Source organism: Calliphora vicina, chromosome 5, assembly GCF_958450345.1.
Source record: "Calliphora vicina chromosome 5, idCalVici1.1, whole genome shotgun sequence".
In the NCBI taxonomy this organism is placed as follows: Eukaryota; Metazoa; Arthropoda; class Insecta; order Diptera; family Calliphoridae; genus Calliphora; species Calliphora vicina.
Window position 1 is genome coordinate 68,858,814 of NC_088784.1, and position 18,473 is coordinate 68,877,286.

At 29.4% G+C, this 18,473-nt stretch overlaps 1 protein-coding gene across 3 annotated transcripts in view; it reads right to left on the bottom strand.

Moving 5' to 3' along the window:
- Positions 1–17,846, bottom strand: part of HnRNP-K (Heterogeneous nuclear ribonucleoprotein K) — a 95,367-nt gene extending 77,521 nt beyond the window's left edge. The window contains exons 1-2 of one of the 3 annotated variants that reach the window (XM_065510726.1): positions 17,571–17,846; positions 12,368–12,506 (exon numbers count right to left, since the gene is read on the bottom strand). In XM_065510726.1, the coding sequence (XP_065366798.1) occupies positions 12,368–12,374 (7 nt within the window). In that variant the 5' untranslated portion in view covers positions 12,375–12,506; positions 17,571–17,846. The remainder of the gene's footprint in view (positions 1–12,367; positions 12,507–17,570) is intronic. The other 2 variants (XM_065510728.1, XM_065510729.1) reach the window with 2 other exon arrangements.
- Between the last annotated feature and the right edge of the window lie 627 nt (positions 17,847–18,473).

The window sequence follows — 18,473 nt, forward strand, 5'->3', positions numbered from 1 at the left end:
ACACAAAAGTGACTATTGACTTCACTTGAGCAAAAATAAAAATAAACTGTATGAGAATTATATCAACACAATTTATATAAAAACAGTTAGTACGAATTACTCATAAAACATTCACTCTAGATTACTTAGAGACAATTAAGTGCCAATTGTATTCACGCTAGATTACCTTGAATGCATAAAGTAACCAATTGCCTTCTCTCTGCACTTGAAAAAGCACACATACGTGCCAAATGACCCAAAATATATAAATTGGAGTCAGTCAAGTGATAGGACATTAGTGACAATTACTGTCTACAAGGGATACATTGACTACTTGCTTAACAGCTGGGCAGCAATAGAATGATTATGATGTGGATGTGAATGACGAAGAGTAGTAAAAACCAACAAAAAATATAAAAAAGAAACATATACATAGATATATATGAAAACGGAAATAAGGACGGAAAAAAGGTTGTCCAATAACATAGAAGGAGTAAACATTACCTGTTTTAATCTACTTTTTCAATAGTCCTTGGGACACACACTCTATAATTTAGCGGAAAAATATTAAATGGATGTTATATCCTATGACAATTACTAATAATATAATACAGATATACATGCATACAAATATACTTTAACATACATACATTGTATATACATATGTATATAATAAAAGGTAGTATAAAAAGGATACCACCAACAAAAACAGAAATTTTAATAAGAACATGTCGGAAACAACACATGCTCGTGTGCACTTTGTGTAGAATAGAAAAGTTAAGTTAAGTTTTAACAAGTGCACTTTATTTTGGTGGACATATTTATAATTTCATGAAAACAATTATAACTAAGTTTTGTTTCTTTCAAACTTTTTGTACAGAAAACTAAAAATTTAATTTTACTCTTGTAAAATTAATAACGCTTACCCCCAGTAACACGAAGTCTGGTTATGTTTTAACTAACAGTTATACTGGCAGTTTTCATACAAACATATTTTTGATCGACAGTATAACTATTAGTTAAGGCATAACTAGACTTCGTGTTACTGGGGGTTAGAATATTAGTTCAAAAGTATAAAACAGATATTAAAAATATGTTTTTTCATGACCATTTTTGAATATCACCAGTATTTATTATTAATATTTATAAAAGTGCGAAAAAAGTATTTTTTAAAGGAAAAAACCAAACCAAACCTAACATTCGGCCAAAAAACATAATCCCAAACGAAATCCGAATATAAAAAAAAAAACGTACAAATTTGTCAAGGTTTGTGAAACTTCTGAGGAGTAAATAAAGGCTTTTTATATAAGTATTTGGATATTGGTGAAAAACTTAGGACTTGAAGATTAATTGGTCAATTCACAAGGTCACTTATCAGTCATATTGTCATAATGTCCTAATATATCATGACTCGGCAGCTTGGCTTAACCGACTCTTAGGCATTCGGCACAGGACTCTGCTGGTTGGTTACGATAACACAATAAACATACCAGAGTAGAGTAGAGTAGTATTATTTTAGGACATTTTTTGCTTGAAAAACAATAAAAACCATTGTGAAATATTAGGAAATTATGACAATATGACATGATAAGAGACCTTGTGAATTGACCAAATATTTTAAACATAAATTAGGAGCCGCAGAACAAAAGGTACTTTTTCGCACATTAAATTATAAAGTATGTTTTTTATGCGTTTTTTTAACGATACTATTTTAAATGAATGTTTTAAATTCTGATCTAATATATAAACAAATTACACATTGAAATTAAATATATTTTTTTCGTTTTATACTCGTTTTATACATCTAAATATCTCTTGAACTAATAGAGATACCCTACATATTAGAGTATACAAAACCGAAACAGGTCAACCGGTTTTTTCATCTTTGTAAACTCAACCGGTTTTTTTAACTTTTCGGTTTTTTGACAAACCGGTTTTTGTAAGACGGTTAACCGATTTTAACGAATTATATTTTCTAAAGCATGAATGAGCTAGCATTTACTAATGTTATTTCTTCAAGTTTCTCCAACCCACATAAACCTGCCTCTTCTTATTTATTTGCAAATAAAATATCTAAATTTGTACTGCATACTTTAGTGAGTTTTTTATTATAGTTGACAGGACTGAAAAAAAAATTTCCGAGTTTTACCCAGAATTTTTTAATTTTTTTTCTCTACAAACCATCTCCTGAAAATTTCGAATCGAATAAAAAAAATCAGCCAAATCCCTTCAGCCGTTCTCACGTGATGACAATACATACAAGGACCATTTCATTTTTATATATAGATTACAGCATTTGACAATATTTCGTAAAAGATATAAAATAATTGCATAAAGATAGAGCCTTAAGAATACAAAAATGCTAAATTTCCGAAGATTTTTACACAATTCTAAATACGTTGCCTATTAGCGTCCTTTTTTATATTAAATAAAAATTTAATATTAACCGGTTAACCGGTTTTTTGAAGACAAAAACCGTTTAACCGGTTTTTTAAAACCGAAAAAGTGTGTTTTTTTCAAAAACACACTTTTTCGGTTAAACCGGAAACCGGTTTTTTTAAATTTGCCGTTTTTTGGACACTCTACTACATGTATAAGCGTATTTTTTATAGATCTCAAGGACTATTTATATTTTAAATTTCAGCTCATTCGGATTATAAATGGATTTTTGGAGATTTTTTTTTTTAAATTTGAAACCCGAGGTGACCAACTTTGAGGGGCTATGTACTGGCCCCCATTAGCGCAAGCGTAAATCAACACGAAAACACCTCAGCTCGCAATATCTCCAATAGTTCCCGAGATACCGAATTATATCAAAAAAAAAAAACTTTAACCCACCCACTTTCATTGTGATAGGACTTACGAAACTGTCATACTGTGCCCATTTTTTGCAAATCATCATGAATAGATTGAATCTTGAACAACGCTAACAAATTATTAAAATTAACTTTTAAAATCAGTCATCGATTCGCGCAACTTTTGGACGATTGTTTTAACTCAAAATTGTGTTCAGCGATGAGACTAATTTTTAGCATAATAAAATCAGAAAAATGCAGTTTAGAGAGGCCAAAGCTCGCTTTACTTTCAATGGAGATCGTTACCGCACCATGATCAATGATTTTTTGTTTGGTCGTGCGATTTGACACCTCTCCATTACTTCCTGTGGGACTACATGATAAACAAAACAAGCAACTCGAAAAAGTGCTGGACAACCAGCCAGCAGATGGACACTTTTTAACTTTGTGAGTTGATTGATGTATAGCAAATTCATGCATAAACCTCCCTATAAAATTTAAAGGTAAGATGATATTCCCTTTAAATATTAGCAAGTTGAAATAATGGGTATAAATCTATTACATTAGAAAGATTGACATGGGTTGAAAAATAACTGCGGGACATTTGTTAAGCACACAAATTCAGCCAATAACTCTTTTTTTAATATTTACCTTGGAAGCCAAGGCCTTGCATAGTCGCTTCGGTTAGGGCGCTGATAGAAGGCATAAGAGAAGGTACTTGCCCCGAAGGTATTCCTGTATACATAGGAACTTTTATTAAAAGGCCTGAAAATTAAAACCTAATTTGAGGTTAGATGAAGCAAGTCTTTAAATAAAGGTATTATGGAAAATATTCTTAATAAATTCAGCATAAAAACGTGTGTAGTGTTATATATAAAAAACTACATCACGCGAACTTCACAACATTATTTTATACCTTCTTCTGGTTCCATGAAAAGGTTTTTAATAAAGAGAACATATAGGAATAATTGCAAAGCCAATCATGTTTGAATTTTACATAAAATACCTTATTTTGTAAAGTAATTTTGAATGTGTATAAACTTTTTAAGAAGGAGAAGCAAAGTTCTTCTACAACAAATTCTGCGAGAAGCCAGAGTAGAATGAGTATCGTTTCTTTTAGAATGTGTAAACATGACTTTTAGAAGGACTAAAAATTAAAGACCTAGCATTTTTTTCCCGCTGGGATGGTAAATAAGGAAAATACAAGATACATATTACATGTACTACCTCGAAAATTACATTTCGAAATTGACTATTTAATTTTAAATTATAAAAATTATTTAGTTTTTTTTTTTTTTTTTTTTGTTCGTGCATTACAATATTTTTAATATTGGTTGGGGGGTAGTAATGGTAATGGTCGTAATAATTGCTTCTCAAACATACCACGTTTTGTAATGACCAAAGAATGACAATATGATTGTGTGGTCATTCTAAACACTTACAATAGCAATTCCCTATAAACCTTGGGAAATATATCGAAATGGTGGTTGCTATTGTAATATAAGCAGTTCTAGTTGTTGTAGTAACTGTAGTAATAGTTCTTGTCTCATTGTCCTTGCAATCAATATTTCTAACTATCCATCTATGCTGACAGACCAACAACCAACAACCAACTATAACAACAAAAATATATGCCTACAAATTACTGAACGAAAGAAACTTCAAATATACATACTACATTGTACTATGTGTAACAAAACTTATATTTTAACGCTCACTGACTTTCAAAAGCATTTAAAATTGTGTGCTGGAAAAGTTTAATCATGTCCTTTTCTCACTGCACTACAACAAACACGAAACGGCCACGACTACACCATGCCACATTTACCACATACTGCCACACTGCCACATACTGTAATATAATGGCACGATTAATTATAGTGTCGATATATACGATGTGCTATTGTTGGTTGGTGTGTATGAAATTGGTAACCACAAGTTTTCTTAGCGATTGTGTGAGTGAGGTCATGTGTGTTTTGTATGTAATTTTTTTTAGAGTTTTAACGAATATTGGGTTTCGATTTGGACCAGTATTGGGTAAAAATTGGTTTTCATTGTTGCCACAATACAGCAACTACAATATTTAAAATATTTACAAATGTACGTTATAGATATAATTAAGAAGGAACCTTGAAATTAGACGTTTATATACATTCCATTTCCGATAGAAAATTTTAAAAATTTTTAATCAATTTCAATGCGCCATGCGCTAAAAAATAAATAATAAAGAAATCGTAAATATTTTGTTCTTGTTTCCATTTTTCAAAAACGCGAAAAAAAACACATTTTCGGCTGCATCTAGAGAAATGTCAAAAAAATGATCATTGGAAGTTACGGGATTCCGTTCGTTTACTTTTAAAAACTTGTAACAAGAGAGCAAGAGAGTGTTAAAAGTGACAGTTCGTAGATAGAGAACATGATATTTTTTAAAGGACATTTTTTGTCCAGTAAAATCAATTTTTAAATTAAAATAAAAGTATGTGGGTTTCTGTTGGTTGTTGTCATGTTGTCATTTTTTACAAGCTTTAGTATAATTTAGTACATGCCATTTATAACGAGACATATATTCCCGTCACGTTAGCAATAAAGATTAGTTCAAATAATTTCAACGAAAGCTTCGTACTTAATAATTAAGCTGGGTTTCTACATACACCGTAATCGGCGCCGATAACGAAAACTGAAGCTGAAAATCGTTGGTGTTCGTCACCGTCTCGTTTCTGAATTGTTTTCGTTTCAGTTGGGTGCGTTTATTCTATGACCGAAAACAACCTACTTGAATTTGTTTTCGTTCCGGCCCCAAATGACAGGTTTGTCGTTACTGATCGGTGCCGTTTCGTTCCCAATTTCGTTGCCGATTTCTGAAACGAACTTTTTTTTGGTGCAAATGTATGGAATTTCGTTTTCGGTGCCGATTACGGTGTATGCGGAAACGTAGCTTTATTGGTTCAATGACAATGACAATGTATTTTCAGCATTCTTTACCCAATGTTTGCCTGAAGGTATAAGGCTCTAATTTTTTTTAGTATAAATAAATGTTTAGTGTGTTTAATTTTAGGAATTTTGTTTTAGTTAAAGCAACAAAATTTTGAATTGAATAAAAATGTTCTCCCATTTTATTAGAACGATCGCGTAGTACTGATAAAAACGATGATTTAGGTACAAGAACGCGACATTAAAACATGAACAAAATCAAAATTAATGAATTTTACCGTTAATCGACCTTTTTTCTTTCTGCCTCTTTTAAAAATCGTTTGTTTAGAGCGTAAGGATGATTATTCGGATTAGGCCAACAATCAGCCTAATACCAAAACTTTTATAAAGATAAAAACAACATTGGCTACCGATTCAAAACGGTAACGGTTATGCTAATTTGCATTATATCTGTAACGGTGTCTTAGCGGTAATGATAGTTTGGATTATTGCGGTAACGGTATTTCAATGATAACGGTAATATCAACATGATTTAAATTATAAAAAATTTACAAATTTACAAAAATTAAAAATAAGTTTAAGAAGTTGGTATTCTATTATATTTTAAACTACTAGCTTCGCCCGGTAGCATTTACTAATGTTAGTTCTTCAAGTTTTTCCAAACCGCATACACCTGCCTGTTCTTATTTATTTGCAAATAAAATATCTAAATTTGTACTGCATATTTTAGGGAGCTTTTTTATTACAGCTGACTGAACTCAAAAAAAAAATCCGAGAATTCTTGAATTTTTTTTTTCTTTACAAACCATCTCCTGAAAATTTCGTATCGAATAAAAAAAAATCAGCCAAATCGCTACAGCCGTTCTCACGTGATGACATTACATACATGGACCATTTCATTTTTATATACATACTAGCTAAAACCCGATGTGCTTCGCTACCCGTACCGTAAAGATTTACAATATATTTAGTCTATCTAAAATTAGTTTCTGTTCATGTGAAAAACATGGATTTTCTAAATTTAGTCCGCAAACTTGAAAAGACTTACCTTGAGCTTTATCAATTGTCATTGCAAATACTAGGCATATAGGAAACTGCAATCGATTAAAATCAAATGGCATTTCCAGTTATAAAGGTCGATTAGATTGTTCATTAATTGCCTTACTGTAAGTCGAGTGCCATTACAAATACACAAACAATCATACAAACAAACATACATTGACTTTTATATATATAGATAAGGGTTTCAAATGTATACAAATTTTAACATTTACTTAATATTTTTGGTAGTACGCGCATTTAGTATTTAGATTGTTTGGGAGGTGCCACGCCCACTATTTTAGTCCGCCCATTATTGTCCTAAATATTAATATTGATGGTAGAATAAACGCACAAAATGTATGGATTTTTTCTTATTGTATCCCATATATTAGATTTTTTAAAATAATCATCATATGGGAGGTGCCACGCCCACTGTGGCTACTACTCCCATTTTGCCTCAAAGATTCTATAGATTTCAATAATCTCAATTATAAAAATCGAAAATTAGTAATTTTAAAGAAACTAAAGTTTTTATATAATAAATAAATTTCAAAACAAAACATATTTGCCAATTCTCGGTTGTTTTGAGATTATCATGAATTGAATTATGCCAGATCAACGTTTGCAGATTGTTAAAACATATTTTGAAAATCATGGTGCTCATAATCGTCCATCAGAGCGATTAATTCGAGAAAATATTGATCGTTTTCGCATCCAGTGCTGACGGAAAAACGATTCAATTCGTCAACGTGCTCAACAATTAAACTTTTGCCCAACCAATTTATGCAAAATTTTCTGTAAGGATCTTAGTTTGTGTGCTTACAAGATTCAATTCGTATGGAAATTGCTTTTGTTCAAAAATGAAGCATACTTTTGAATAAAAATGAGCAAAATTCGTGGACATTTCAGATTATATGAAAAAAAATAACTGAAAGAAGGGCATCAAAGTCGTATCACGGACAACAATTGGATGAATGGACAAATAGTATTTCATATGCATTAATTTTTTGCTGATCCTGTCGATCGCCTCGGCCTTAGAGAGCCATTGGTAAAATAATAGTTGAACATAATTAATTTGTTTCACTTGTTTTGCTTGCAAGTTTTCAATATTGTTACTAGATTTAGAAATGTTCAATACAAAAAGTAAACAAAATATTGGAAAATAGTAAAACAAGCAAACGAACATACTGACCTTTTACTCTATACATCCCCATTAAATAACTTGCATTGATGGAAACATTTTGTATTTGTATATTTTTTATTCTTTTTGATCAGCTAATATAATTAACATTATAATAAATAATGCTATTCAATCTACATATATCAGAAATTTATAAAATTTTGCAATAATTGAGAGAAATAAAACAAGTTTTATTTAATTATCTACAAGAGATTTCAGTTAATTGAATGAATGTATAGAAAGTATTTAAATGTTCCATGGCAAAATAAAATTTTACACATTTTTTCTGGTAGCCACACATATTTATTAATATTTTTAATAATTCATTATTAATCGTTTCATTTCTAATATTTATAACATTTATTAAATATTTAATAAAACATATACTATAAAAAGCAAATAAAGGTAAGCATAAACAAGTTTTAGAATCTAGAGATGTCTTGAGTGTGATAAACAATAAGTATGGTATTTAAAGATCAATATTTTTAATATTTAAAAACTTAACAACAAACAATATTCGAGGTTATTTTAACAAAGAATCATCGTTGCCATCATCAACATTTATAATTGTTTAAAACAAAAATGCAATTAGAAACATCTAAAACTGGTTTTTTAAAAAATATGTGATGTCTATGCACAAAAAAAAACCTTTTTCGAATTTTTGTACAGTATCAATCATGTGTGAAATTTAGAAAACATTGACAGCTTTATAGAAATACATACTAAACATCATGTCAGTTTTTTTTTTTTAATTATTAAATTATGAATTCATATTGGCATTTGCATATTTAAATATTCCGCAATTTTTTTGGAGAGGTAATAATAATATGTTTTATTTATCTTTGAAAAATACGTATGCTTTCTTTTGAAATTGTAATTTTGAAAAGTTTGGAGTAAGATTACTCATTTTATTTCGTGATTTTATAATAGGCTTTACCGTATACATAGTTGGGCTTTTGTATTACATGTGTTGTGGTGGTATAGTATTTTAGAAATGTGGTATCTTTAGACCAGCAGCATATCTTGGAAAAAACTAATCATTCGAAAATTTTTTATACTATTCGACAGTTCTTTTGAAAATGTTCCAATGAAATTTTAAAAATTCCTTTGTATTGCTTTCTATAATGTACTGGTTAAACTCTTTACTCAGTACTTTAACTTAATTTTTGAATATTTGGAATATACATCAACGCTCAAATTTAAAAAGACTATGTTTTTCCTCTATTTTCAATACGCAAATTTCTTAATAAAAATAATAGTTTTTCGGTTTTAAAAATTGGGAGATTTCATGTTGTTGACTTTTGAAATCGTTGTCTTCCGATCGGGATGAATTTACACCAAGGTTAGTCCTATTGGATAGTAATTGGGTAATTGGGATCAGTCTGAGTTAGAGAGATTCCAAATTTTACATTTTACCTTAGTTCTATCGTAAAACATGGCGGTGGGTCTTTGACGGTATGAGCTGTATGTCAGCTGCAGGATTTGACAATCTTGTATTAATTGCAAGTATAATGAACTGTCGAGAATACTTACAAATTTTAAAGAACAATTTAAAAGTAAGTGCTGAAAATTTAGGTCTTGTAACTCCATGACTCTTTCAGCAAAACAATGACCCAAAGCACACCGCAAGAATTGTTAAGGAGTTAAATTCACCTCCGCAATCTCCAGACGTTAACACAATATAGACCTGTGGGAAATTTTAGATCGGAATATTGGTAAACGAAGCATTTTATCTAAAGACCAACTCCAAACCTTCTTTAACGGAAGAGGAGGGGGAATTAGTAAAGAACTGCACATCTTGTAAACTCCATGAAAAGGTGACTAAACGCCGTAATTAAGCTGAATGGAGGACCATCATAATATTAACTTTTAATTTTCGGATTTTGGTAATATAAAATAGAGCGTTATCCATCAACTGTATACTAATTTTTGACTGTTGTTTTTAGGTACTTGTTCCCTTTTCCCATAAATTTTATACGAAATAAATTTAAATTTTCAACGTTTTTTTAAAATAACAATATAATTTTAAGTTTATTTGATTTGTTTTTACTATTAATTTCACAATATAAATTTGGATTTTCTAAATATTAACTTGAGATTATCAGCCCATGACATCGAAGTAAACAAAGTAATATATGATATTGAATCTTCGCTCCGGAACGAACGGAAAGAGATTGTCAACTCAGCGACATCACCCAAAATATTTAAAAGGAAGAACTTCCGACGACAGCACAGCCGTTACAAAAACAAAGATTCTGCATGGATACCTTAATAGACTATCACAGATATGAATTATCAAGGTTGGAGGATCAGCTTTGACTAGGGATGCCAATCCCGAAATCCCGATACCGAAAATCCTGGGATTTTTCGGGATCGGGATTTCCCAAATCCCGGGATTTGTGAAAAACAATCCCGGGAATTACGAGATTTTTTAATATTTTAGGATGAAACCTAATACTAATATAAAACAAGTAAGAGTGTTATATTCATCTTTTATACCCACCATCAATATGTAGTTTTGGTTTCCTATGGGGACTTAAATCAGTATTTATGAATGAATGAAATTTATGTTAATATCATTATATATAAATTATTTATTGACAATAAAATATTTTCTGATATAGAGGTTATATTATTATGGACTGGTCCTCACAAGAGTTGGTAGAAAGATTAATTTTCATATACAACTCGTTTATTCAATTTTATCACTATATTAATTATTATAAGACTATTTTCTGAAGGGGACCATGTATGGGGACTAGGGACAAATGTAGCCCGGTTTCCGCAATACTTTATATATATTTTAATTCAATCCATTAGTTTTTGCTTTGTTATATTTCTACTTAGTGTATTAACGAAATAAATAGTTTTTATTGTTAAACCTGATGTTTTTTGACATTTCTAAAATCCCGAATTCCGGGATTTGTAAAACCCATTCCCGTTTGGCATCCCTAGCTTTGACCTATGGTAGAACGACGAAATTGCTATTTTCGAGATTAAATCAGAATATGATCCAAATAATGGTGATGACTGTTGTTGTCACATAAAATTTTATTATTTACAAATGTAACAATGTACGAGATAAATTTAGTAAAAATTTTGAACAATTCTTATTCTCTTTCTGGTTTGTAGAGAATTCAGAGCTTTGTAAAGAGCATTGAGAAATCTGCTTGCACAGTATCATGCGGGAAACCAATAAATACAATTTGTTGGAAATTTAAAAAAAAAAATCTCTTTTATTTTACAAACACCGTACTAGTTAATCAGTTTTTCAAGATTTTTGCTTAGAAAATAAGTATTAAAGAAGAAAATATTTTTTTTCTGAACCTTACGTGGCTCCAATCGGACAAGATTTTGTCTGATATAAATGTGATCTAAACATAAAAGGATGTACCAAAAAATATCTCTAAAAAAAATTAAAACTGTAAATTTTTACAGAAAAACCAAAAAATCAATTTCTTGCACTCAACTCATAATGGGACAAAGTAAAATATTTATTCCAAATTGTGCAATTTTTATTTGCATATCCTTTGTTGTCTAGAATGTCCTGTTATCCCTTTGGAATCGATTTTGCCATACTTCCGGCTCTGTTGAGTTCCATCTTTCTAGTAAGGACTCTTTTAGCTGAACCAACGTGTTAAATTTTTTTATATGTACACTCTTCTAGCTTTTTCCTCCCAAAAATGCACAATTACATTAAAGTCAGGACTCTGTGCAAGTGTTTCTATCAGCCCAATCATGAATAAAAAAAATCCGCGGGAGTTTTTTCCCTTTTCCCATTTTTAACATTGAATTTGTATAGGAAAATTGGGAAAAGGGAAAAAACTCCCGCGGATTTTTAATTCATGATTGGGCTGTATAAGTTTGGGGCAGATATGGATTAAAAAAAGCTTTGCAACACCTGATGTGTACTTGGGATCGTTGTCATGATTTCTCTTTTTGCTTTACATTTTGTTTCAAAATGTTGAGATGGACAAATTAAATTTGTCCTTCAATAAAATGCAAATTGACTACTCCGTCACACAACATGCAGCCGCAAACCATAATCAGAACAGAAGATTTTTGGGATAAAGTTGTAAATTTGTTTGTAGCCATATTTATTATTACAATAAAATTAATTCAAATTCACTCATGTTTTTGTGCATTCTTTGTTTTTGTGCATTCTTTCCGGTTATTGTTTTTTTTTTTAAACTAGCCCTGGTTATAATAAATAGAACTTATCTATAACATAAATCATGCAAACATAAAACATATTAATCTAATGTAAAAAATTGATTTTCAATTAAAACTATTTTCGTAAATACATACAAAATTACCAATAAGTTATCATTTATAATTAGTAAAAACCATTAACACAATTTTCTAAAGGAAAAAACATGTATATACTATAAACAAACCCAAACCTTAAGCAGTTTCTATTTACTTTAGCTCAACTACTTACTTGTCATAGTGAATTAAACAAGTGGTCTGGTCTGCGAAGAACTCTAGTTGAAGATTTGTTTGTTTTTTACTATTTTAGTTTTACTTTAGCAAGAAAAATGTTTTGCTTTATTATGTATTTTCTTGTTTAAAGTTTAGTGCTGCAAAAAAAAAGATAAACAAACATTATTGTTAAATCACTTTTTTTCTGTGGCTGAGTTACAAGTATAAAAAAATATCATGATACTCTTTGACGTAATTTTACAAATTATGTAGTTTATGAGGTTCTGAAATTCATTCATACATTCGTTGGGAAAATTTATTCAATTAAAAATTTGGTGTGGCGGGTGGCTGCAATTGAGAGAAAAAGTGCACGAAAACATACTATACACCGAAATAATGTGCTGTAGTGTCTTAGATCTCAGTTTTATTACCATTTTAGGCGATAAAAAAAAACATAAACAAGTGTTTGTGTTGACTTTTAAAAGTCATGAACAACAATAACAACAACTGCATAAACAGCCATAATATGAATCAAACAAAAAAACAATGCATTTGTAATGCTGCATTACAAAACACAAATAAAAAAAGATGCATCTTGTTGGAAAAATCAAAACAAACTTATAAATGGAGAAGAATTTAGTTCAATGTCAGCATGTGCATTAATATTGTAAAATACCAAAAACGTAAAAAAAAAAACTTATAATAAAAACAAACAACGAAATAAATAAACACAGAATACAAATCTAAAGTATGCGAAAATTATGGTGTGGTTTCATTGTTACACAAACCCACCAAGAGACAGGCCATGTGAATTGAATTAGTAAGAAAAATTAACAGGTGTATTAATTAATAATATATGTATTTATTATTATGTATATTGAAAGATTAATGCATGTATTTCATTTAAATATTTTTGTTTTTTTTTAAATTTAGAACGGCAGGAATACAGATTATTAGAATAAGAAATTATTCGATCAATAATTGTCGATTAATCGAATGAATTTATTTTCAAGTTAAAAAAGGCACTAGACAAAAAGGGACCAATTTGTATGCTATTCGAGATTGTTTTAAGGAGAATGGCAATCCTAACAGGAGCTCTAGCTTCATTGGCAACCATGTGAGGAGACTTGGCCTGTCCTATAACGACTTCTGAAGTTGGCAAAATGAAGAGGAGAATGAGAACATTTTTCATCTTCTTTGTCATTGTCCTCCTTCCTATTCACTTCTTCATTACATCTGACAGTCCCCAGTCCTCTTTTCATTTCTATCTTTATTTTCTGGTAACTCAAAGGGACATATTGCCTACTCCCGAGTTTAGCATTGGAAAAATACCAAACATTTTAAGCAATCGTTATATGTTTAGCAATTGATAATATTGTTGCTTTTGTTTGGCACATTTCTTTCGATCTTGTTTTACTAATTAGTTTAATTTCTGTTTTAGTTTCAGCCCAATTATGAATAAAAAATTCCGAGGAAGTTTGTTCCCCGGGAGTTTTTTCCCATTGAATTTGAATAGGAAAAATGAGAAAAGGGAAAAAAATCCCGGGGAATTTTTATTCATAATTGAGCTGTTTATGTTTTTTGTTAATAAAGACTGAGTCAGAAAAAACGTATACACACTATTCCAACCAAAACTTCTTCACCTTTATCCAACAAATTATTATTTTTTTAATCACTTTAGCTTTTAAAAATATGTCAGATATTATCTATTCTAAATCATTAATTTTCAACTGGTATTTCGGTCAAAATGGACAGCGAAAATAAGTAACAAAAAACTAATATTGACTTTCAAAAAAATAGTACAAAATCTGAAGGTTCATCGACAAACTGTTTCAAAAGCAATTAAAAGGTATAAGGAAGACTTGAATATTGAAAGAGAAAATCAGGAATAAAAGAAGGTCTAACAGATATTGGTAGGGCAAAAGCAGTCGAACACTTCTATCAGAAAAGCAGCTCGTAAAGCTAAATGCTCTGATTCTGAGAGCTAAAGCTAATGCTGGCTTGAAGTCTCACAAACTTCAGATTGTTCCAGATCGCAATGCTGTAAATAACTTAGAAGCAAAAGAACGAGGGAAACAATTGAGGTAATTTTTTACAAAAAATACAAATGTTGTATGATGAAACTTATGTACTAGCAGACTTTTCACAACTTATGTGGCTAATGGACGTGGAAATATTCAAAAACAAACAAAATTCCGTAAGAAGTTTCTTGTGTGACAAGCCATTTGCAGTTGTGGTAAATAAAGTATATAACAGAAATATATATTTCGCAGTCTACAAAACAAGATTTTTACACTTCTTGAAACATCACAGAGTTCTTTCATATTTCTGGCCCAATTTGGCATCATGCCACTGGAAAAAAAGGCTTGAGTTTTATTTATACAATAATGTCAATTTTGTACCACGGGAGAAAATTCAACCCTACTGCCAGCAACTTCGGCCTGTGTAAAGGTATTGTGCTCTTGTAAAAAGAGTTACGAGAAATGTTATGGTGTACTTAAAGTATATCTTAGGGATTATTTGAGTTGAAAATTTAATAAATAACATTTGTTTTCCGTCTCTTATAACTGAAAAAGATTTTTCTCAAGACCTATTTTCTAGAGTCATGCCGAATATTAGTTTTCGGTTTCGTATTAGGCCAAAAATAGTCCTTAAAGTAAAAACATGTTTTGAATATAATTTATAAAACACAGCAACGTTGTAAAATATATAATCATCTTGTAAAAAGTGTTCCTCAAAACAACTATTCAGGTTATGATGATAAAACCAGACAGAACACCTAAAAATAAGCTAAAACATGGTCCATTAACTTAAAATAACTAATTTTATTATGGACATAAATAGTACATTAGAAAAGTATCGGTTTGTTTCGGATTAGAAGGAATAATGAATTTTTGGCCGAATTCTAGTTTCGGTAAGGTTTCGACCTGAAAAAAGCGGAGCTATATAAAATTCTATCGAACTTGATTCCTTAAACTTATCCATATCTTATCCATAATCAAATAATCATAATTTATAATAAAATTGTTTTAAGACATTCAGAATATATACAAATTATTTAATATCAACCCGAAGTTATAAACGAAATCGAATCATTATTGGTATTTTTATTTATTCCCAATTTTATCTTACAATTTAGATTTTTAATTTGTTTTTTATCTATTTAAAATGCAAATTCTTTGGTTTTGCATTAAAAAGAAATTAAGCAAATCAAACAATTCTGTTGTTAGTTGATTTCTATACGGTGTTGTCATAGAATCAAATCATTGTCGGAATCGGTTTTAAAAACGACAAAAAAGGTACATTTGACTTATGAAATCCTATGTAATTTTTTGTTTAATCGATAAAGAATTCAATTCTAGATCGAATATAAAACCTATAATTTTAGATTTCAATTTGTGTTTGAATCCCACAATTATTTCTACAATTATGGTTACGATATTCAAATTCCTTTTACCGGATTTTAAGTTCGAATTGTTGATATTTTCAAGGTTGGCTACCGGTACCGCCAAGCTCAACTACAGGGACCGCTATGCTACCAATATACCGATATTGTATAAATAACTTGAAATAAAAATATTTTTTTTATTCCAATGAGTTTAATGAAATCTACTACAAAATATAAAATATAATAAAATAGGTACCACCCTTGCCAACATACTTTTAGTTTTTGTAATTTTTTATAATATCGCACTGGTTCCTCTAAAGAGCGTCAACTCAAAATTTTAAAATGTTCAGTAGAAGCAAAAAACTATTTTTTTTCAATACATTACAATGAAAAAACTGTACGGATACAACTGCATTTTTTGGCAAAAGAGTAGAGAAAATGATAGCAGATTTTGATGACCACATCGATTTCTTGCAAAAAGTGAAAATTGGAAAATTTTGAGTTGACGCATTTTAGAGGAAACAGTGCGATATGTAATTTAATTCGGTAAAATACCATTACCGAAGTAACACATACAGTTACCGCTAAAATACCAATTAGTAAACAACCTTGGATTATTGTCAAAAGGTTCGCTTGCTAGGTATCTTGAGCTTCATTGAGTAAGAAATAACTTTTATTTATAGTACATGCTAATGTCTAGAGAAACTGTTTCTTATTAGACTTGCTTTGCTTAATAAGAATTTTCTCTGCATTTTTGTTTTAGTGCTCAAATAATTTCCTAATTCCGTATACATATTTCAATTTAAAATAAATTAACAAAATTTTTACTGGAACATTGCAAGTTTTTTTTTATTAAATTTTAGTGGTACAACAAATAATATTGAAATTTTAAGTAATGCTAAATTAGCCTTCAATTAAAAATAGTACATACAAATATACCTACATAAATTAAGAAGCATCATTCTAAAATCAACTTATATTTTTGACACAGATATACGAAATCTTCATCTATTTTATACACCACAAAAGTTTCTCATATTAGTGAAGAAATTGTCTAGGAGCCACAGTAATTAACACTTCTTTTAAAGGCAGATGTGGTTCAATGCGTATAGTCAGCAAGAAAACATGAAAATTCAAAGATGTAGACAGTAAAAGTCGTAGTAATTATAGATGAACATTAACATTAAAACATGCTAATTGTAACAAACAAAAAACGAGCCACAATATATTAAATAAAAGAACTCTGTTATAAAAAGGTGAATGCACTTAGGCTTTGAACACAAAGTACAATGATAAAAAAAGTTTGTAGTTGAAAATTATTCCAATTGAAAAATGCAACACTGGACCTAATTCTACTGGCGCATGCGTAAAAATTGTGGGCATACCATTGAAAAAAACACAATGGAATACAGACAATAATGAAAAGAAGGAACGAAAATGATATGAATAAAAATGTTCAAAGCCTTTTTTATAAAACCAAATTAATTTAAATAGACAATTAAAAACAAACATTTTGACGAATTTTTGACAATAAAGAATTTAATAGGAACCCGGGAATCCAAACGCACACAAGCATAAACACCAACAAAAATCAGTAGAGCATTAAGAATACCGTTCTATCACGACACAGTCAAACCAAAAGAAAATGTGTATGTAAAATTGTATATGAAGTGTACTTTTCTAAACCTCCAATATGGAAAATCTCGTAGAAAAACAAGAAAAAAAATGTATAATTTTAATTTTTTGCAGAAGTATTGATTGGATTTTGCATTATCTTCTTTCTCTTTGCTCCATAGGATGATATGCGAGTAATTAATTAGCTTTGTGTACTTACCTTTGATAATGTGTTCTGCGTCTATAAATTAGTTTTTTTTGTATGTATTTTTCTTTTAAGTTTTTTTGTTTGCTTTGTTATATTTTTGGCTTTAACAATTTGTTTTTGCACTAGACACTGTTATTTTTTATAGTATTTATTTATATAATTCTTTAACTTCACGAATTAATTATTTGCAATAATTTTTAGCAAAAATTTATAGATTTTTTTTATGCGGCTTCAACAAACAAGCAAAGACGGCGGAAAAAAATGCGCGAGCAAATTCATTAAAATTGCAAATGGCGACATGAAAACCACCGCCGTGAACAAAACAAACTCTGAAAACATATCGTGGTGAGTTTTTTACAGATATCATTTTAGCCTGAATGATATTTATATAAAGAAGAAGAGTTTTGTTCTTTTTTATAAAATTTGTTATTTAATTTTGGCAACTCAGTGATTTTTATAAAAAGCTTTTAATTCGGACGAATTATAAATGCTAATATGTACAAATGAGAAAATTGAACAAAATGCGAAATCAAATAATTGTAAATTTTTTTATGGGGATTTTTAACAATGTATCCTTATAAAATTGTACATGACGGAATTTTGTTTTATGAAAATTATAGCTATTATAATAAATAACATATGTTAATAAAAATTTTAATTAATTTATTCAGTCCTTCTATATTTTTTTAAAAAAATATATAAACAAAAAAAAAAATAAAAATTCATATGTAAATAAAAATTTTAATTATTTTATTCAGTCCTATATTTCTTTATAAAAAATATATAAACAAACAAATAATAAAATTGCATCTCTTTCATTTTTGACAAATGCATATAATTTGACATACTTAAAATAAATTAAATTAATATACAATAATAGAGTAGATGTGTTGTGCATTTTTATGTTATTTTTTA